General features: G+C 35.0%; 1 protein-coding gene across 1 annotated transcript in view; it reads right to left on the bottom strand.

Annotated features, from left to right (window-relative positions):
• LOC117782746 (glucoside xylosyltransferase 2) overlaps positions 1–24,333 on the bottom strand; it is a 109,055-nt gene that overhangs the window by 23,759 nt on the left and 60,963 nt on the right. Inside the window, exon 4 of the mRNA XM_034619783.1 lies at positions 21,004–21,194. Within this exon, the coding sequence (XP_034475674.1) occupies positions 21,004–21,194 (191 nt within the window). The remainder of the gene's footprint in view (positions 1–21,003; positions 21,195–24,333) is intronic.

Raw genomic sequence — 24,333 nt, 5'->3', positions numbered from 1 at the left:
TATAATATAGATGACTATGCTAAGGAAAGTAAATATAGACTAGAAGTAGCATACAAAACAGCAAGAACAATGATAGAAGAAAATAAGAAAATTAATAAGATACTATACGATAAGAAAATAAATAACATAGATATATCAGTAGGTATCGCTCCAGCTTAAGAGAGCATATTTACATATATATAATACATAATATACATAACCGTCTCTCTGCTGTCCAACTGTGGGCAGCGCAGCAACGAGACCTAGGTTTAATTAGACCTTAAGGAACTATGTAAGAACAGATTCAACTGAACGTTGGAAGCGGCACCTTCGCTGCTTCCTAATCAATAAATAACTATAAACAAAAGCATTGTGTTTGACATACTACACCAGCTTCAGATGCTGATATAGCACTGGGCCGGATGTTTCTACGAGTTAACAGGGGTCAGCAAAATGCAATATAAAACCAGCCACAGATGCTGACATAGCTCTGGGCCGGATGTTCTTGCACGACGGCAGCGCACGAGGCGCAAGCTAAGCATTTTAGCGGCCGTTGTGAAAAGCACACAATAGCTTAAGTAGTTTTGATCAACCTTTTGTTAATTTAGTTATAATTCAGCTTTCACTGAGGCACATCGGCCCAGCGATTTCACGCGTAAAGTAACTCGCTCACTACGGCATATCGGCCTAGTGTTCTATAAACTACATAACGTTAAACAACTTTGTGTTACAAAAATAACAAAATTATCGAAATAAAAGTCTCAAAAGAAAATCCGCGAGGACTTATTATTTAAATATTAATTTGTACAACGAAAAAATAAGCAGTAGCTTAGCGTGTGACAGTTACAAACGAGGAAAGAGATTTCAACCGCAGCAAAACCCCAGAGAACAAAGATCGGAGAAGACTCCAATTAAAAGGATTTGGAAGACGACAAGGAGACGTTGAGGTGAGCGTGGTAAAAGATTAGTGAAAGCAGAGTGCGGTGTAGGCGGCGACTATAGCCAACACGCGGCGTCGCTCATATTACCCATAATAGAAATACGTACATGCATACATTGTTAGATATCTACATTTAAGTTAACAGTGCAGTTATTCCCCCTCGACTCGCGATGCACATACCAAGCGCTGCACACTGGGGCAGGCGGCCGATATGCGTGGCAAAAATCATTTTTTTGACGAAAGCGTTTGTAAAAAGTAATAAAGGCATTCGATAGAGAAATCTCCAGATTACAAATCAAAGATTTTTGAAATCAGGTAAAATTGTGGGCGTGCCTCTCAAAGTTGACCCTTATTTCAGTGCGCGCACAAATGTGGATTTTTCCTAAAATGCAAACTTTAAAACTGATTTGATGACAAGTTATATGATCGATCTTTATGTTTTTGGTTTCATCTGAAAAGTACATTCATTTTAATTAAATGCCGTAGAATTTGTTTCTTCACTTGTTGACCTTTCATTCCAGCGATGTTTAAAAAAGCACTAAAATTAGGCTATTTTTTGACTTTGATGGAATAGAAAAAAATTGACTCCGAAGGACTCGATCCCACTACCACAGGAGTCTTCGTTAATCAATTCTCTAACGAAATAACCCCGGTCTTTCATGCGTCCAGCTGCGTCTGGGAGAGTTATAGGACGAAAACTGATGCAACCTCGCAAAAAAATGGTGATAGAAGAGGAAGAGCGCAGTGCAATTTCATACGTTTTCGCTATGCCCAGGCATCATACAAGATTTATCAAAAAAACAAAAAATTTTTTTTTTAAATAAGCGTAATAAAACTTTTTTATATATTAAACAATGCTTTTTAAAGAATAAAATAGATTGAAATTTATATTTCGAACAAAAAATAAATAAATTTTTTTTTTAATTTTACATGTAAAATATGCACTGAAAATATTTTTCAACTTTGACCGAAAGCCCTGAATCAACCAGTAGGCCTATTACGCAGTTAAAGCACTGATTTTAAAGCTTATGAAGTTTTCTATCAAATGCTTTTTAAATTTTGAAAATATCTTCACCGGTTCAAAAGATATGATTTTTGCAACGCAAAATGAGGATCTGCCCCACTGTGCGCTGTCGCAATATCCGCTTACAGCCCAACAGTGCAGTTGACTCGCTGACACAGCGGTCACCATATCCGCTTTTGCACAACATCAGCAAGTTCGGGGCCAGCAACGGCCCAACGCTTGTGATCAGCAATTGTGTGAACTACAAAACAACAACAACGTGCGACGGTCAAATTGCACTGTCTGCAATACGGGCGCCGACGCCGACGTCGAAGCCTACATCAACGGCAAGAACGAGGCTTGCCAAAGAATGAGCTAGCCGGCAATGGGCAGAGAAAACCTGGCCACCATTGGGAGCAATACCATAACTTGGATTGTGATAACTAATAAGATTAAAATAAACCCATTATAACGATTTAACCTGGCTGCTTATTCTTCCCTGCGACAACCTGTGGGCTCTATTCTGGGACAGCTTGTGGGATTGAGACTACTTGGACTATTCAACTGCATAAAATGTCTAGGTAATGCAGCAGTTCGATGTCATTGGATGACGAACCACAAGTATTCCATTAATTAAAGGTTATTATAAAATAAAACAAGTGACAAGCCCGGCGCGAATAAATAAAAGCAAAACAATAAACCACTGCAGCAACTTGTTTGCGAACGTCCCATACATAAAAAATCTAAAACAAAACCAAAAAAAATGGTTGTGGTAGCTTGCATGATACGCATAGTGTTACCAGCACGGATAGAGCCGCCCAGTGAGTTGTGTGATTAACCGTACCTTAGTAGGCGATATGCCAAAAAGGAATAATACGGCTCACCGTGTCTAATACCGAATAAAATTAATTAAAAAAAATGTTTTTAGCAAGAAAAATAAAGTTAATTAAAATAAAGGAAATCAGAAAGATAAGCTATACACACACGAATAAATTCCCATATCACTTTTTTTACATATTAATTGAATTTTATAATTTTTGCAAGTTACTAAAGTCATTTCTATTTATCTAAAATCTGCGCATTGTAAGTGATTTGACACTGTTACAACGACACTATCTGCACAACCGCATTGAAAAACGATTTCGAAATAAAAGGAATGTAAATAATAAGAAGAAAACAAGAATTTAAAAATTTATAAAAAGAAAAATTAGAACTAAAAACTTAAGTTAAAAATTACATTTAAATAAGAGAATTGAAATTAAAAAGGAAAACTAAAATTAAAAAGAAAAATATTTTTAATAATGTTTTAATCAAAGCAATTTTATAGAATACAAATTAATTGTACTATTTAACAATACAAGTCTTAACTGCATCAACCTTATATCATTGTGAATCATACTCAACATTTATCTGTTTTGAATCGTGAAATGAAAGAAACTTTGACGAACTACAATACGACTTTAACCGCATTACTCGGCTAAATGGCCAGCGTTAAGGAGAACATCAAGAATGTTAGTGATAAAGTGGCCGCAAAAGAAAGCGATCGGGAGAAGGCAAGTCAAGTTGTCGCTCAACCAAAACCTAAGCCTTTGACGTGAGCTCGTTATGAGTACGAACTAAAAGAAATATCGAAATTGTCAAATTGTGTTAAAGAGTAAAAAGTCTTGTAGGGCGGGTTCGATAACTACGCCTATTGGATCGGTGGAGCAGAGGCGATTCTGAAGGATAATCAAGGACAGGCCGCTCTATCGATCGATAATTCTTCACATTAGGCAGAAAATAAGGGGCCGACGACGATTGGCAGGAAATTAAGCGCATCCTAACACTTTATTAATCCGACAGACGCGACTGACTTACACTCGAACACCAAATGGGTCAGATAACCTAGATACACGTGGGGATTCTAACCGAATCAACGTGCACCCCAGATGCAACAACCCTCTCAAAGCAAAGCCGGTGACGTCACAGCGGCGTCAGTAATTAAAACGAAGACAAAGTCATAGACCGGCAGAATAGCCCACAGGAAAAACAAACGGTAAAAAAGCAACGACAGCGACAACGCAACTATTGCATCGCCGACTATTACAGGGACAGAGAGGGAGAGAGAGAGAGAGAGCGTTCGTGACAGCGATATGAACTGCGTCGTAGAAAATACGTCAAGCATTATTATTATAAATTTTCGTTCGCCAAAGTCAGTCTTCGATTAAAACTGAAACTCACAGACGTGTACAACAAAAAAAATAAGCAGTAGCTTCGCGTGTGACAGTTACAAACGAGGAAAGAGATTTCAACCGCAGCAAAACCCCAGAGAACAAAGATCGGAGAAGACCCCAAATAAAAGGATTTGGAAGACGACAAGGAGACGTTGAGGTGAGCGTGGTAAAAGATTGGTGAAAGCAGAGTGCGGTGTAGGCGGCGACTATAGCCAACACGCGACGTCGTTCATATTACCAAATACGTACATCCATACATTGTTAGATATCTTCATTTAAGTTAACAGTGCAGTTATTCCCCCTTCACTCTCATTGCCCCCCGCGATGAGCTGCACATTCCAAGCGCTGTCGCAATATCCGCTTACAGCCCAACGTTCTACTGTAGTATGCGCATATATCGATAGTACACTGTATTAAATGTACCCTAAACAGTAACACTCTGTTGCTGTATAAACATATTCGGACATACGCTTTCAAGTACATTTCAAGTACTCTTCAAGCGCACCGAAATATGATCCTACAAGAATTAGGCAGCGTCAGCATGTGTCCCATGCATTGACCGCTTAAGTATATATGTGCATAACACACTCTGCCTGCAGCGACGTATCCGTCGTTCACATATATATATTCGTTTTATATGTTTTATATACGCTTATATATAAACGGCTGCGCTGCCACCCAAAGCAGCGTACAGCCTTCTTATTAGCTTACGATATAAATACGATATGTTTAAGTCCATGTTCACATACAATTGAAAATAAAGCAATCGGAGCGATAACAACAGTCGCTCCGATCTAAACAGCAAAAAGTTATAATAATTACCTGGCGGGACATTACATGGCGACCGTGACATCGATGGACAAATAGACGATTAAGGAAGAACTCGATCGAACTTAGTCAAAACAGCGGACCTGGACATCGAGGGATAGCTCCAGATGAATAAAGGATCCCCATACAAGAATAAATAAACGCAGTAAGTAGAGTGGAATGTGTAAAAGAAGTGGCGTGGTGAAGCGGTTAAAAGCCAGAAAGGCTGAACTGTTAAAACTCCTGAACAGCGGTGACAGTATAAGCTGGAACAATTCGGTAAAACTACATGCCGAAGTTGAGCTTATAAAAAACCAAATAATTGCCCGCAAAAATTCCCCACCAGCCGCAAACACATCCACCTACTCTGCTATACATAATATCTGTAAAAACAAAGTAATACAAACTCCACCACCAACTAAGGAAATACCGAAGCTGAGGAAGTCTTGTCCAAACGACTGCAAGGGACCATTGGGCGCGTTGGCGTTTCAAGCCAGACCAGGAAAAAGAGAGCCGACAACTAAATACACCTGTGCAGCCAGCACCGGTCCCGTTTGGCGTTCCAAGCCAGACCAGGAAAAAGTGAGCCGACATCGCTACCAAGGGCGAACTACGATAAATTTTTTTTATATATAATATAATTACAATATTTGCACTGCGATGCATAATATATTAAGAAAAACTTTGTAAAATTGAGCAATATAACAGTTGCCCGATTAGATTATGGCCTGAAAACCATACAAAAAATTAGGCAGGCAATAAATAAAAAAAAAAAAAAAATTTTATTAAATTTAATTTGAAAATGAAAAATAAATATATATATACATGCATGAGCATATAAGAGTAAAAAAAAAAAAAATTTTTTTGTTATAAAATTAATGTCAATAGAAACAAATAGAATAAGTAAATTTGACGAAATATTTGAAAATTGTGACAAAATGGGCATAGTAGATGTAAAATCGGTAGACTCGACAGCCAATGTAATAAATAAAGTCGAAGTCGCTAACACCGACATGAAATTAATAACAATACTTATTGCCATCATTTTCGTAATAATCGTAGGACATCTAATATATAAATTGTATATACTACATAATAGATGCATTAAAAAACGCTATCAAAGTCAGGCAAATGACCTAGACAAAATTTGAAACAAAATTATATTACACAATAACAAGATTGGTTAAACATAAAAAAAAAAAATTATTTGATTGAAAAAGTATATATGTTTTTGCACATTCTATAATTAATTTTAAAATGAAATGGAATGGCAAAATATTAATGCCACATTAATTAAAATAAAAGAAAATTTTGATAAATCATACAAGTGCCTAGCACAAAATAGGAATATTTCAAACGATACTATAAATAAACACGCAACAATACTAGTTTCATGTTTTAACCAAGCTCGTTCCCTGATACACGACAATAGAGAAAGGTTAAATAAGGAACATTGGTCGTATGTGTCAAGATTTTTGCATAGATTAAAAACAAACCTAAATAGCATTAAATCAAAATATTCGCTAGACATAACTATACCTTCGATTTTGAATACTCCGACATTATTCGAGGAAGAAATAAACGCAGATTTAGAGACAGTAAGCGAATCTGAAATCGCAAGCGGTTCACATACAGATATCAAAGAAGAAGACCTAGGTGATCTCACAATACAAGCGGTAATCACACTACCAGAACTATCTGAGTCAGAATCAGAGTCTAATACTGAAATAAAAACTGTAAATATGGCCATGACACAAGTAGAATTTCTTAAGCTAGCCTCTCCACTCATACCCGAGTTTAGTGGAAAGTCTGAGAATCTACAGAGTTTCATTGATGCTCTTATATTAGTGGATTCACTAAAAGGAACACATGAAACTACAGCAATCAGTCTAATAAAGACTAAACTAAAAGGCCACGTTCGAAACTTAATCAACACCGAACAAACAATAGTGTCCATAATAGACAAACTACAAGGCGGTATTAAAGGCGAATCGGCCAAAGCATTATCCGCTAAATTGTTTAATCTACAGCAAAAACATAAAACTGCAAGTCAATATATTCAAGAAGTTGAACAGTTGACAAGGGCGTTGCAATCAGCTCAAATGATTAACGGTGTACCGCAAGAATATGCCGAAGAACTAAGCCTACAAGTTGCTGTAAAGTCAATCATAACGAACAGCACAATTGACGAAGTTAGAACTGTAATGAAAGCGCGAAATTTCAATTCAATGAGTGAAATTACAACAGTGTTTGTAGATAGTTGCACTGACGCTGTAGAACACACAAATACCGTCCTATATGCAGCGCAGCAACAAAGGTTTAAACCTAACCGAGGGTATAACCGCGGAAACTACCGTGGAAATTACCAAAACAATGGTAACAGATATAACAATAACTATAATAATTACGGCAACAACAGAAATAGAGGCCAATATAGAGGAAACTCTAGGGGCCGTGGTAACTCAAACAGGGGCCACAGCAATAATAATGGTAATAACAATAATGTGAGAACTGCCCAAAATGCTTCGGGAAACTCACAACAGCACTTAGGTACACAGCCATAGACAGCAAAAAGGTTCATTCGATTAATCTTAGTGTAAATGTATTCGTAACATTCACAAACGTAGCTACAGGAAAGAAATTAACATTTTTGATAGATACTGGTGCAGACATATCTCTGCTAAAAGACAATTCAGACACTTTTAATGATATAAACATAGACAACAAAATAAATATTCAAGGAATCAATCAAGGATTAATTCAATCTAAGGGAATGACATCCATAGAAATTCAAACAACTAAATATATAATTCCACACAACTTCCACATTGTCGATTCAACTTTTTCTATACCGTGTGATGGAATTTTAGGAATAGATTTTATTAAAAAACATAATTGTCAAATAGATTTCACACCTTCAAAAGATCTGCTAATAATAAGACCAGACAATCTAAACTATCCTATATATGTTCCCATAAATTACAGCTCTGGTAACAATACAATAGTGTTACCAGCAAGATCAGAAGTTATCCGAAAAATTGAGTTAACTTCAAATGAAGATAGCATTTTAATTCCAAACCAGGAAATCCAACCCGGTATATATGCAGCAAACACAGTCGTAACAACTGCAAATGCATTCGTCCGTTTACTTAATACAACTAGTACCGATCAAATGGTTAATATAAATAATTTGAATTATGAACCATTAGCAAATTATGAAATATCCGAAATAAATAATGAAACTAAAGCGAACAATGTTATGTCAAAGCTAACTAAAAATTTTCCAAAACTATTTTATAAACAACTAAAAGAACTGTGTTATAATTACACAGACATATTCGGACTCGAAACCGAATCAATAACAACCAATAATTTTTATAAGCAGAAACTAAGATTAAAAGACAATGAACCTGTATATATAAAAAATTATAGAAATCCTCATAGTCAGAAAGACGAAATTCAAGCTCAAGTCGATAAACTTATTAAAGATAAAATAGTTGAACCCTCAGTCTCAGAATATAACAGTCCACTGTTACTAGTACCAAAGAAATCAATAGACAATGAAAATAAAAAATGGCGTTTAGTAATTGACTATCGCCAAATTAATAAAAAATTACTATCCGATAAGTTTCCACTTCCTAGGATCGATGAAATCTTAGATCAACTAGGAAGAGCAACATATTTCTCTTGTCTTGACTTAATGTCAGGATTCCACCAGATTGAGCTAGACGAAAACTCTAGAGATATAACATCCTTTTCAACGAGCAATGGCTCTTATCGCTTCACGCGATTGCCATTTGGTTTAAAGATAGCCCCAAATTCATTCCAAAGAATGATGACTATCGCATTCTCTGGACTTGAACCATCACAAGCATTCCTTTACATGGATGACTTAATAGTAATCGGTTGTTCCGAAAAACACATGCTTAACAATTTAATTAGTGTTTTTGACATGTGTAGGAAACACAACTTGAAGCTACATCCTGAAAAATGTTCATTTTTCATGCATGAAGTCACATTTTTGGGACACAAATGCACAGATAAGGGAATCTTACCAGATGACAAAAAATTTGATGTCATATTAAATTATCCAGTTCCACATGACTCTGACAGCGCTAGACGCTTTATAGCATTTTGTAATTAAGATTAAATAAAAAGAATGTTCCATTTGAATGGACTGATGAATGCCAAAATGCGTTTGAATATCTTAAAGCTCAATTAGTAAAGCCTACTCTGTTACAATATCCAGATTTTACGAAAGAATTTTGTATAATAACAGATGCTAGTATGCAAGCCTGTGGTGCAGTGCTAACACAAGCCCACAATGGAATTCAACTTCCAGTAGCTTACGCATCGAGATCATTTACCAAAGGAGAAAGTAACAAGAGTACGACGGAACAAGAGTTAACAGCTATTTATTGGGCAATTACCAAATTTAGACCCTATATCTACGGAACTCATTTCATAGTAAAAACTGACCATAGACCCCTAACATTTTTGTTTTCAATGACAAACTTCAGTTCTAAATTAACGCGTATGAGACTTGAATTAGAGGAGTATAATTTTACAGTAGAGTACCTAAGAGGCAAAGATAATTTTGTTGCCGATGCATTGTCTCGGATAACAATATCTGAACTAAAAGCAATACAACATAAAATCCTGAAAGTCACTACCAGGTATCAAAGTAGACAAAATTTCTGCGCAGAAAACAATAAAGTAGAGATGCCAAAGCAACCTACCGAAACAGCTTCTCAGCCCAACGTATATGAAGTCATTAATAATGATGAAGTACGTAAAGTAGTGACCTTGCATATAAAAGATATGCTATGTTTCTTTAAACATGGTAAGAAAATTATAGCAAGAATTGATATTGGAGATTTATATACTAATAATGGAAATATTGACTTAGGACAACTATTTCCAAGGCTCGAAAAAGAAGCCGGTATATTAAAAATTAGCCAATTGAAAATGGCACCGTGGGAAAATATCTTTGAAACAGTTTCAATAGATAATTTCAAAATTATGGGCAGTAAATTATTAAACATATTGAGAGTAGCGCTACTCAACCCGGTGCCCACATTAACAAATATTAAAGAGAAAGAAGCTATATTGTCTACACTACATGACGATCCAGTACAAGGAGGTCATACAGGCATTGCAAAAACCTTGGCCAAGGTCCAAAGACATTATTACTGGAAGGGTATGACTCGTGATATAACAGAGTACACCCAGAAATGTCAAAAATGTCAAAAAGCAAAAATAACGACAAATACTAAGACCCCATTAACAATTACTGAAACTCCGATGAAGGCTTTTGACAGAGTGATAGTGGATACAATTGGTCCACTACCAAAGTCAGAACAAGGCAATGAATATGCAGTCACGCTCATATGTGACTTGACCAAATATCTAGTTGCTATACCTATCGCAAATAAAAGCTCAGCAACACTTGCAACAGCAATATTTGAATCATTTATTCTCAAGTACGGTCCAATGAAGACGTTCATTTCGGACATGGGAACGGAATATAAAAATTCAATTATAAATGATCTGTGCAAATATTTAAAAATTAAGAATATAACATCAACGGCACATCATCATCAAACTGTTGGAACAATTGAAAATAGCCACAGAGCATTCAACGAGTACATACGATCCTATATATCAGTAAATAAAACAGATTGGGACGTATGGCTCCAATATTTTGTTTATTGCTTCAATACAACCCCCTCTATGGCACACAATTATTGTCCATATGAGTTAGTATTTGGTAAGACTAATAATACTAATACCAAAGTACTTTAACAGCATAAGTAATATAGAACCCATATATAACATAGATGACTACGCTAAAGAGAGTAAATATAGATTAGAAGTAGCATACAAAAGAGCAAGAAATATGCTCGAATTAAATAAACAGAAAAATAAGGAAATATATGATTTAAAAACTAGGAACATAATTTTATCAATAGGAGATAAAGTTTTACTAAAAAACGAAGTAGGCCATAAGCTAGATTTTAAATACACAGGGCCCTATAGAGTTGAAAAAATAGAAGATAACGATAATATAGTTATTTCCGGAAATAAGAGTAAAAATCAAACAGTTCATAAGGATAGGTTAAAAATGTTTAATTCATAAAAAAAAAAAAAATTTAATTATAGTATATACATATAAAAAAAAAAAAATTAATATTTTAAAATACACTAAATACATTATAAATACATTACAATTATAATAAATCAAAAAAAAAAATTTTAGATAAAATAAATTTAAGTAAAATAACTTCACTAAGTTACGTTATTTTTCAAAAGGAGGGAGATGTAGTATGCGCATATATCGATAGTACACTGTATTAAATGTACCCTAAACAGTAACACTCTGTTGCTGTATAAACATAACACAAAAAGGCAATGACACTTCGTCGTTGCATAAACATATTCGGACATACGCTTTCAAGTACATTTCAAGTACTCTTCAAGCGCACCGAAATATGATCCTACAAGAATTAGGCAGCGTCAGCATGTGTCCCATGCATTGACCGCTTAAGTATATATGTGCATAACACACTCTGCCTGCAGCGACGTATCCGTCGTTCACATATATATATTCGTTTTATATGTTTTATATACGCTTATATATAAACGGCTGCGCTGCCACCCAAAGCAGCGTACAGCCTCCTTATTAGCTTACGATATAAATACGATATGTTTAAGTCCATGTTCACATACAATTGAAAATAAAGCAATCGGAGCGATAACAACAGTCGCTCCGATCTAAACAGCAAAAAGTTATAATAATTACCTGGCGGGACATTACACTTGATGAAATCCCTTTTAAGATTAAAAGAAAAAGATTAAATGAAAGACTAAATCAAGATTTTTAAAACAAAATTCATTTTTCTTTCATAAACGTTAGATCAATAAAAAATACTTTTCATTGAATATATAAAGACAATTAAAACTACATAATGGGGTGGTTTAGTGATTCCAGTGAGGCAAAAGACAACACTGCCAACGTTGTAAACAACGTCAAGATTATTGATCACACGGATGACATAAACTCATTGTGGATCCTGTTATTAATTATCACGATAGTATTGGTTTTGCAATTTCTGCTTGTTAAGCATAACAAAATTATCAAGAAAAGATACATGAGTAGGGCAAATAACCTAGACAAGATCTAGAAATGAAATACGAATAAATTCAATTATAATGAATGCAAATTAATGTATAAAAATTACATTTTAAAAGGAACTAGAATTTGAGAATAGAACACTTTAGATATGTAGAAACAGAGCAGAGCCCCTGCTAATTTTTGATTTTGTACTAGAATATATAATAAAGTACTTACAACACAATACAAAAATGGATATTTTGGAAGCGATCCTCCAAGTATATCAGTTAGAGCCAAACTTCGAAGCAAGAGCTTCACAATTGATTTTCACGACCCCAATAGAAATTTCGCATTTCGAGACAAGATATATGGCTAGGTACAACCTAGGGTATTCGCCATTGATACATACAGAGAAAAAGCAGATGTATTAATGACGTTACCAAACATTAATATATCAATGTCAACAAAAAATCACCCAACCTTGGGTAGACTTACAGAGTATATGATATCGAGATATTAATGTATCAAACGATAGCGATGTCATAATTCCATTAAAAGAATAAAATGGAACGAAATCGCGAAAGATATAAACGCATTTCGTAATAAATTCGATAAATCCTACAAATGCATTAATAAAGCAGTTATAATAGCGGAGACTCAGAAAAATCATATAGAAATTTTAGTAAGGGAATATAATAATATAGTTACCTTAATAAATCGTTTCGAAAACAAATTCACATCTGAGCACAATACCGAATGTTTAAGGGTAATAAAATCCCTAAACACAAGATTGATTACTGTCACCAATAGGCGACATATTAAGATAAAAGTGCCAGAAAGTCTAAATTAATTGGCGGAGTTCGATCCCGACCAATTAAAGGGATTAGACGAATCAACTCAGTCAAGCGACGCTGAACCTTATAGTGACACCGAAGCACTAGAAGAAAGCGATCCGATCGAAACAAAACCGGAAACGACAACAATTTCTGAAATGGCACAAACAGTTGCAGAATTTATCAAGCTAGCCACATCTCTATTACCAGAGTTTGATGGTAAGCCGGAAAATCTGCAAAGTTTTCTAGATTCTCTGAATCTATTGGATACCTTAAAAGGCACTCATGAGCTGACAGCCATAAGCCTTATTAAAACAAAACTAAAAGGCCATGCAAGAAATCTAATAAGTAATAAGCAGACAATTGCTGCTATTATTACGCAACTGTCAAATGCAGTAAAAGGAGAATCGGTAGAAGTTGTATCTGCCAAGCTACTTAATCTGCAACAGAAAAACAAAACGGCTAACCAATACACCCAAGAGGTTGAAAACTGGCAAAGGCCCTTGAAGGAGCCTATATCAGTAAAGGTCTAAGCCAATCACTTGCTAACAAATACAGCACTACAACAGCTGTAAAAGCTATGACACAAAACTGCTAGATTGATAAGGTAAAACTTATCATGCAGGCAGGCACATTCACAAACATGAATGATGCCGTTTCCAAATTTGTTAATAGTTGCACGGAGGTAACAGGTCAATGTAACACTGTCCTGTATTATCGACGAGGTGCAAATCACAATAATAGAGGAGGCCGAGGTTATAATCGTGGCAGAAATTACAGCCACAACAATTACAACCGAGGCAGTAATAACAACAATAATTACAATAACCGTGGAGGAAGACGAAGCCAAAATCGAGGAAGAGGCCGAGGTAACTCCAACCAAGGTTACAATAATAACAATGTGAGAGTGACGCAAAATGCGTCGGAAAACCCTCAGAACCCTTTAGGAAACTATCAGTAAATGCAAAGGTTCATTCCATCAATTATAGTCTTAATATATTTGTCACTTTTTATAATCATTTAACTGAAAATAGACTCACATTCCTAATAGATACTGGTGCAGATATCTCACTCTTAAAAATAATTTCAGATAATTTCAAAATTCAAGAAAAAAAAATTATCAACATCCAAGGCATAGGCCAGCGTGTAATAAAATCTCAAGGAACAACTTCAATAGAACTTCAATCAACAAAATATATTATTCCACACGAATTTCATTTAGTAAACTCAGATTTTTTAATAACATGTGATGGAATAATAGGCATTGATTTTATTAAGAAATTCAATTGTCGATTAGACTTCAATCCAAGTGAATACTGGTTTATAATTAGACCTCAAAATTTAAATTATCCTATTTATGTTCCGATAACATATAGTGCTGGCAACAATACAGTTCTTCTGCCAGCCAGATCCCAAGTAATTCGAAAAATAGACATCAATTCAGTAAACGATTATATTTTTGTTCCTAATCAAGAAATACATAATGGAATTTATGTTGCAAATACAATAGCAGCATCCAAACATGTATACATTCGCCTTCTAAACACAACTAATTCCGACCAATTGGTCAAAGTAAACAAAATCCAATTTGAAAATTTAACAGATTACGACATTCATAACACTAATCCAGAAAATAGAAGCGAACAAGAACTTTCAAAATTAAAGAAAAATTTTCCAGAACAATTCAGAAATCAATTAACAGAATTATGCACCAAGTATAGTGATGTGTTCGGACTGGATACAGAACCAATAGCGACAAATAATTTTTACAAGCAAACATTAAGACTTAAAGATGATGAACCCATTTATATCAAAAACTACAGAAGCTCGCATAGCCAAGTTGAGGAAATCCAAAAACAAGTAGGGAAATTAATAAACGACAAAATCGTAGAACCGTCTGTATCCGAGTACAACAGCTCACTCTTGTTAGTTCCGAAAAAATCGTTACCAAATTCGGAAAAAAAGAAATGGCGATTAGTAATTAACTATCGTCAAATCAACAAAAAATTACTTTCCGATAAGTTCGCGCTCCCCAGAATTGATGATATTCTAGACCAACTGGGCAGAGCTAAATACTTTTCATGCCTTGACTTAATGTCAGGTTTCCACCAAATTGAACTTGAAGAAAGTTAAAAAAATATAACATCTTTTTCAACGAGCAATGGCTCATATCGCTTCACGCGATTACCATTTGGTCTTAAAATCGCACCAAATTCATTTCAGAGAATGATGACAATAGCATTCTCGGGATTGGAACTCTCTCAGGCATTTCTTTACATGGATGATTTAATGGTGATAGGATATTCCGAAAAACCCATGATTTAAAACTTAACTGATGTTTTAAATGTATGTAGGAAATATAACCTAAAGTTGCATCCAGAAAAATGTTCATTTTTCAAGCATGAAGTGACTTTCTTGGGTCACAAATGCACTGACAAAGGAGTCTTGCCAGATGACAAGAAATTTGACGTCATCAAAAATTATCCTGTCCCTCATGATGCGGACAGCGCGAGACGATTTGTAGCATTCTGCAATTATTATCGTCGATTTATAAAAAACTTCGCCGATTATTCACGGCACATAACTAGATTATGTAAAAAGAATGTTCCTTTTGAATGGTCAAGTGAATGCCAACACGCATTCTAATACCTTAAAGAAAAGCTTATGCACGCCACATTATTACAATATCCTGATTTTCGCAAAGAATTTTGCATTATAACAGATGCTAGTAAACAAGCTTGCGGAGCGGTTCTAACTCAGAACCGTGACGGAATTCAGCTCCCAATGGCTTATGCATCTCGTTCATTTACAAAAGGGGAAAGCAATAAGAGCACAACAAAACAAGAGTTAGCAGCAATTCATTGGGCAATTACCCATTTCAGACCATATATTTATGGCAGACACTGTGACCTTACAAAATATTTAGTAGCCATTCCAATTAAAAGCAAAAGCGCAAATAATGTCGCAAAGGCTATATTTGAAAATTTCATACTCAAGTTCGGTCCAATGAAGACGTTCCTTTTGGGACATGGGAACAGAGTATAAAAACCAGATTTTAACTGATTTATGCAAGTATATGAAGATCGTGAATCTCACCTCTACTGCATATCATCACCAAACATTAGGGACAATAGAACGAAGTCATCGAACATTTAATGAATACATTCGTTCATACATCTCTGCAGACAAAACTGATTGGGATGTCTGGATTCAATATTTCACTTATTGTTTTAACACGACACCATCAGCAACGCATGAGTATTGTCCATACGAACTAGTATTTGGCAGATTTAAATAAAACTAATTACATAGATCCTATTTATAATATAGATGACTACTCTAACGAAATAAAGTTTAGATTAGAAATAGCATACAAAAGAGCTAGAATTATGTTAGAAAAAGCCAAGGCTTATAGGAAATTAGCATACGATGAGAAAACAAGAAATTTTGAATTAAAAGTAGGAGATAAAGTACTTATAGGAAATGAAGCAGGCCACAAATAAGAGCCAGTATATTTAAGACCATATATAGTAGAAAAAATAGAAGATAACGATAACATTTACATTAAAGATAGTAAGAATAAGAAACAAAAAGAACATAAGGATAGGTTAAATAGGATAGGATAAATATATATATTCAATGAATCGTTTCATAATAAAAAAAAAAACAGGTCTGTTCAACCTAATTAAATTTAAAAAAAAAGAGTATAATGAAATATATAATGAAAAACAAATGGGAATAAAATAAAGAAAATTTAAATTCTTCTAGGAAAGTCAAATGAAAATTTAAAGTTGAATAGAGTTAAAGTAAATCAAATATATATATAAAAAAAAAAACAAAGAATTTTTTTTATCAATGAACACAAATATTTAAAAAAAAGAGAGATAACACATTTTAATACACTTATAAAATAAGGAAAAAAAAAACAAATCAAATTATTACTATTAATTATATTTTTATACCGAATTAACAATATTTAAATGATTACATATATTACGTCATTTCTTTAAAAAGGGAGGTGTAGTATACCTACCCTGCCAGTAATACAAATCAAAGGGTATAACAGTAATTACATACATTGTGACACTCTGTCATAATAATTATAAATATACAAATACCCAAAAGACCACACTTAAACATATACACATTCCATGCCTTCTGCATACATATGTACACACCAATATACTTACACATAAATATAAGACATAGATATAAGAATTGCATGTTTCGAGTTAGCTAAGCCCAACATGAAGATATAAGAATCATTCTGAATAAAGTAACACAGAGGAGCAGACGCTCCAAAGTAAATTGTTCCAAACTCAATCATATTACAGTAGAAAGAATTTTAATAACTGATCGCAGAATCGAGGCACCCATATCCCATTACTTGAAAAGAGCTGCGGACGGTATTACGAAGATGACCGGTACAACTCGTCGTAAGCCGTGCTCCAAGGACTGACTGGGATACGCACGAAAGTAGGTCGACGGATTACCTGATGCCTCGTACTCGAAAACTAACTCCAGTCAATGGGTAAAGTGGTGAGAAACAACAACAAGAGATCAAGATCAACACCAGGTTGTTAGACGCAGCCCACGATTCACTGCTAAAACTTGATGAAATCATGACAAGGGTGAACGCCAACGAGGGAGACGAGCATGTGGCTACGGTATCGCAACACAAGACCATTGCATTATGGTTAACTAGTTTGATGAAATCACGAGAGCCTAACAGTTGGCGAAGACTGGGGTCGTCAACACTAATTTGCTGCACCAAAAGAAAGTTGAGACTCTTTTGTCCAAGGTCGTGGACAGAAAATATCGCTTGATACTCCTTTATCCAACAATTATCACCGCCAAGGAGCTGGTATTGGAATTCAGCATGTTAGTAATGGACCCGTAAAAAACATATGCAATACCAGGAAGTGTCCTATTTACTGCAGGGTTACCAGAACTTGAAAGTAAAAGTAGGCGAGATTTGAAATCAAATTGATAGAACAAGCTAGATATAAAAATAAGGGCCGGTTTTTCAATGTCTCCTTAAATTTTATTGAATAGATAAATTCAAACTTGACATTGATTTCTATCAATTTCACGTCAAAATATCTGTTGTATAGTTATCAAACCCCTTAAATAGACTTTGAAACACCGGCACTTATTTTTATATCTAACATATTCTAGCAATTTGTTTTCAAATCTAGTCTACTTTTAGTTTTACTAACAAATAGGCTTGATTTAAAAAATCCCAAAAAACAATTAAAATTCTTGGGTTATTTTATATTATGGTACATTAGTTTCTTCATCTTTGTATTTTGCTCCACTTTAAGTTAAATCTAAATAGCTGAAAGTAATTAATAGTTATGGGAACATATATCATATATGCGCAAATTAATGTCAAATAATTTTGTGTCTGCAATGCATTTTCGGTAGCAGAAGAAAGCTCTGCTCTGTATGATATCACTCATCAAAACCAAGCAAATTACAAATACTGCTTTGGTACAAGGTTTTTGTCTATAGGAATAAAGTTCATAAAAAGACATCTTCGAAAGCATCTAAAGAGGTCTCGATACTTTTTGTTCATCGAAATTTATAGGACAGGTTGGGACTCAGATAGTCATCATGTGTGCCAATTGTAAAATGCTCATGTATCGAGGGTACACTGTACCTACTAATAATTTAACAGCAATACATAATTGCGACACTTTGTCGCTTACGTAAACAAAACTGAAGTACCCAGCAAATATTAAGTGCAATGAAATATGATCGCACTTGAATGTAGCGGGCTAGCTAAGTTAATGTATAAGAACAACTGTACAAATTATTCAGAAAATATACATGACTTCGACCAGACGTGTCGAAGTCTAAATCAAACCAGAAAGGGTTTTCTATATGTGTGACAAATGTGGAATTAAACCACTTCGACGATGATGATATTACACAATACATGGCTCAGGGCTCATTGCAATCAACGCTATTCGCGTTTCAAGCGAAGAAAAATCATTTCTTAGATCCTATTGCTTTGGCTTTAGTTATGAAACATATATGGAAGGAAATGGCGGAGGTTTTCCAAGGAAGCGTAAGTATCGGATCATCTACTGGTGAAGTCGAGTTCGATTAATAGGCCCACCACATGTCGCTGGCACACAAACGTAAAAAGTATGGCTCATCTCAAATTCAGGTCGAGCTCAGCGTTTATTTAAATGCTCCGGTCTTGGAATTAAAACGCAACGTCGTCAATGCCTGTCAGGAGACGCGAACAGTCTACCCTAAGCTATATCTTATAAATTGTCGATATTGCTTCCTGATTGGCACATCGGTACCAGCAGAGCGTCTTTTCTCAAAGGCTGATGCTACTGCCACTGATAAGAGAAACTGGTTGACCACTTCTGTTTGTATCATTGTACATTTTCTCGATAATTGCGATTAATAATCGCTCGGCTTAAATCGGTTAAACAACGTCCACAAGCGCAAAATAAGTGATATAATCTAAAAATACTATACCCGCTGCGGTGATCTGCATATTCTCGACTGAACAGATCAGAGATTAACGACCGCATTAAAAGTTATTATGAAACAAAATAAGAGACAACCCCGCCGCGGTGATTTGTTAAAAAACTTGTAATTCACGGGACAAAAAAGTGTCGCAAAAATAAAAGTAAAGAAAACGAAAACCGCTGCGGCAACTTGCTTGCGAGCCCCTACAATATATTATACAAAAAGAACGGGTACAAAATGAAGGAGATTAAAAAAACCTTGAACAAAATTAGATGCGACCTTAACAGCACTACTTGTCCAAATGGCCAATGTTAAGGAAGACATTAATATGGTTGACGGAAAGGTTGTTGTATAGAAAGTGATAGCGAGATAAGTAAACCAATTGTCGTTCAATCTAAACCTTTGACCCAAGATCGGAACGAATACAAATTGAAGGAAATATTGAGATTATCGTTGAATAATCCTTTACATTAGGCAAAAAATAAAGGGTAAAGCAGAAACAGATCTCCTTTCGTACAATGTGCCTGATGACGATTGGTCTGAAATCAAACGAATTTTAGCACTCCATTACGCTGATAAACGCGATATGCGCACTGTTGAACACCAAATGGCTTAAGTGACTCAAGGTGCAAGGACCGTATACGCCTTTTTTTCGGTATTCAATAGCCACTTTGCTCTTATAATAGGAAGACTTAAAAACGGAGGGCAAGTCCCAAAGATTATTAGTACCTTGGTAGAGTCCTATAGGGACAGGGCATTGAATGTTTTCATAAGAGGTTTGAATAGAGACATTTCTAAATAGCTGGTAGTTCGTAGACCGAAGAATTTGCCGGAGGCATACGCTATTTGTTTAGAGTTAGAGAACGTGCCTTCTAGGACCCGTGCTTCTTACCCCAATAGGTTTGTGGCTTTTCATCAGATGTACCGCCCTGTAGGCGGATTCAAGGGAATCCACCGGCAAATAAAATGGAATCAAATCGGTCAGGGCAATACTACCGCTCCAATATTACCGCACAGAGCCAAGGTAGTACGAACTTCGTGCACTTTGTCTAATCTTAACTCTTTTCAGAAAATCCGAAATACACAAACAAGCAAACGCACAAGAATGTAATTATTTAAGGGAAACTGCAAAACTAAGTTTAGCAAAAATAAAATGCCATATATTAGGACCACAATACACAAATGATTACAAATTTTAGATCTAAAAATTTAAAAAGGATGTATTATAATTCACACAAACGGATGAAAGTTTAAGAGCCAAATAAAACACGTCTGAATCGCTCAAACAAAGAACTCTCTGTCTGATAGATAATAAACTGTGGGTGTGGTGGTTTTTCGCGATTTGCGGCGGCGAAGGGGGGCGTATTAAAAATTTAAAACAAACTTGACATGCGTGGGGTCTATAAAAATCTGGTTGCTCTATCTCTTATGGTCTCTGTGATTTAGGCGCTCACACAGACGGACGGACGGCCGGACGGCCGGACGGCGGAACGGACACACACATGGCTATATAAGTTCGGCTGTAGGTGCTGATCAAGAATATATATAATTTATGGGGTCGGAGATGCCTCCTTCTCCTTGATACATGCATTCCAACGAACATAATATACCCTTATACTTACTTTTGAGGTAACGGGTATAAAAACTGAAGTGAGCTGAACTGATGTCCTGTGCGATGATAAGCACCGGTACCGCCTGAGCCCATAGGCCCCGAACAATGGCCGCAGAAGACACTTACTGCTTTGACTTCTTGTCCCGGATGCACGTCAAGATGATTGTCAACAATAATAATGGTGTTGTTGTGGCGAAGAATCTGAAGGAACCAAAGTTGGAAATTACGGACCGGCAGCGCTACATAGAACGCCCAATTTTTATTATACATCTTTTTTTTATATTTTAAATTTTTCTAAATACTTTATATTATATTAAGATTTTATTTTATTTATTATGATATTATATTTTTTCACTCTTCTTTAATACATTTAATTTTTTATAAATACATTTTATATGCTCCATTTTTTTTTTATTCACTTTCTAATATATATTTAATTTTACTTCATTTTTATATAAGTAAACCACAGGTAGGTTCGATTGGGCAACCGGATGCCATCGCAACTATGTTGCGACACTCTGCCGCAGAAACGCTGATTATGCATTGCCGACTCTGCATTGCCGGCCGGTCAACCGCTGGTCAACAGCCAGCTCAGCGGAGTAACATGATCCCGTAGCTATGCACGCCAAGTGGCCGATGAAGAACGGCACGAGGCGCAGGGTCAGCAATCTGTCGAACCTGGTTTATTTTAGCTTAAGAAAGATTTGTAAATTTTTTTGTGGGATTTCTAATTACACTAGGCAACAGCCCAAAAATTACAAGTACCTAATCTACTTTTTGAATAGATTTGAGGCCCCATATGAAAAAAATATTTTTTTTATGAACAAATTTTTTTTTTTAATTTTTTAAAAATCTGTCTTTTTTCGTACTTTTTTTTAGAGGTGCGCCCACATTTGTCATCATTACTCGAGAATGACCAAACCAATTTTCAAAAGCCTTACTTTTTCTGAAAGCTAATGAATATATTTATCCCACAAAAAAAAACTCTACACGAGGTAAAAGTCTAGTGACGAAAGCAATTTCTAGCCCCAAATTTTCTGATATCCAATTTTGAGACGAACAAAATTCAGTTTAATATAAAAATTTTAAATAAATATATAAATTAATAAAAAAAAAAAATCGAAAATTGGCATTGTGCACTGTGCGCAAAAAGGGTGAGCTTTATTGTACAAACAAAAATATTACTTTTTTCGCAGTACCGAATGCCAATTTTCGTTTTTTTTTTTTTTGATTAATTTATAATTTTATTCTAAATTTTTATATTACACTGAATTATGTTCGTCACAAAACTGGGTATTAGAAAGTTTGGGGTTAGAAATTGCTTTTGTCACTAGACTTTTACCTTGTGTAGAGGTTTTTTTGTCGGATATCTGAAATTTTTGCAATTGCTTTTGCATTTGGCATTGTAACTATATCATTAATGCAGGCAGATAGTAAAATATGTAAATTTGGTTGTTAAATTTCTTTCATATCTAAAAAAAAATTTTTTAATTTAAAAAAAAATAGGGGGCTCCGCCCACTGCTCCCTTCGCTCGGGTTGCTACAGTCGAGCATACTCTACTGTCGGAGACCCCGTACATATGATCGGTCATATGACAGCTATATGATATAGTGGCTCAATTAGAACCATCTTTGGTCAGGATCTTTAAGTCTAACTTAAATGCATATTCTATTAGTTTGGTTACGATATCTCGTAAAACAAAAAAGTTTTTCGAACTAAGACTTAATATTGGACCGATCGGTCCTATGACAGCTATATGATATAGTGGTCCGATATGAACCAACTTTAGTCAGGATATATTAAACCAAGTTAAATGCATATTGTATCAGTTTGGTTGAGATATCTCATAAAACCAAAAAGTTTTTCGTACTAAAACGTGATTTTCGACCGATAGAAAAATGTTTATATTCAGAGAACAGGTAACATCTTTCAAACTCCCCAAAATTTATGTTTCATATACCAAAAAAAGGAAATTTTTACGTACTACAACATACTCAAATTTAATAAAAATCGTAGGTCCGTTTTGTCAGAGATCACCAAAATGTAAGTTAAAAAACTTTATTTCACCTGTAAAATGTTACCTGAGTACTTAGAAGCAAAGTTTAAAGGTACGCCCTCAAACACACCTCTCTAATGATATAAAGAACATATCTGTAGCTTCTATGGTTTGGAAATTGTTTAATTTTAGTTTTCCCGCTTATAGTTTTCCCGCAAAACTAGCGGTTTTTTCAAAAAGTCGTAGAACAAACATTTATAGATTTTTGAAATGGAATAGATCCCCATCATTACATCTAAGCTTTTTTAGCGCTTTGATACAAACAAAGAAACTGACTTTTCATGTCATTTTGAAAAGTCCACTAAAAATTTCAAATTCATTTATCTTTTGGGCCAGTTATCGGATTTGAGTGATCGAAGTATCAATCGACGCGTATTTTTAATTAGAATAAAAATTTTTAAATTAGAAAAAAATAAAAACTTTTACAAAAGATCCCAATAGCCCCATTAGCTGCAATCATTTACATTTTTCCCCTCCCACTTACACCCCCGTGTCTCATGACCCAGGTGACCCATGTCCAAAAACATGCCTAGCCACAAAATAATATTATATCGCCGTCCCTCCATAGAATTTAATAAATCATATCTTAAACGACGCTCAATTTATGCAGCTATAAAATATAAAAGAATAATGTAATAATTTTTAGACTTTTTCTCGAATTTTTAAGCAAAAAAAAGCTAAAAAAAAAAAAAAAAAGCTTGAAAAAATCATCATTATCTTTATTTAAAAAATTTTTTTTTTCTTAAATGTAGGTACTCACATCGAAAAAATTCCGATCGCTGGGATAAACTCCGTGTAAAAGAACAGTGGTGATATTCCTCAGTCGACCGAAAAAATATATTGGGTGTTCATTATTTGGGCAGCCATTAGATAAATAATAGCTGTTTGTTCTGGACTCACAAACAAATAAAAAGAGGACGTTTGGACTTCTTTACAACGGAGGAGACTTGTTTGAAAATAGCATTTCGATGCAATTTTTATAGATTGACCCAATATGCACGAAGCCTGCATTCCTCCTCCTCTGCTTTTTTCAGCATAGGGCATATGCTAACAATCCCGTCTCCATATCTTTCTTTATTTTTCAAGTTTGGCGCTTTATAAAATGTAAGCAACGCACAGCTGACGCACCAATGTGACCATTCAACAAATGGTGTTTGGAGTCACACTAATTTTCGTCGCTGAGCGTTTCAATTTATCCCTTTTTCTTTTTCACTCCTCACAAACATTAGTGAGTACCTACCTTTAATAAAAAATAAATCAAGAAAAAACACACACACAAATAC

This window comes from Drosophila innubila (assembly GCF_004354385.1).
Source record: "Drosophila innubila isolate TH190305 chromosome 2L unlocalized genomic scaffold, UK_Dinn_1.0 5_B_2L, whole genome shotgun sequence".
NCBI lineage: Eukaryota > Metazoa > Arthropoda > Insecta > Diptera > Drosophilidae > Drosophila > Drosophila innubila.
This window is presented reverse-complemented; position numbering and strand designations above follow the sequence as displayed.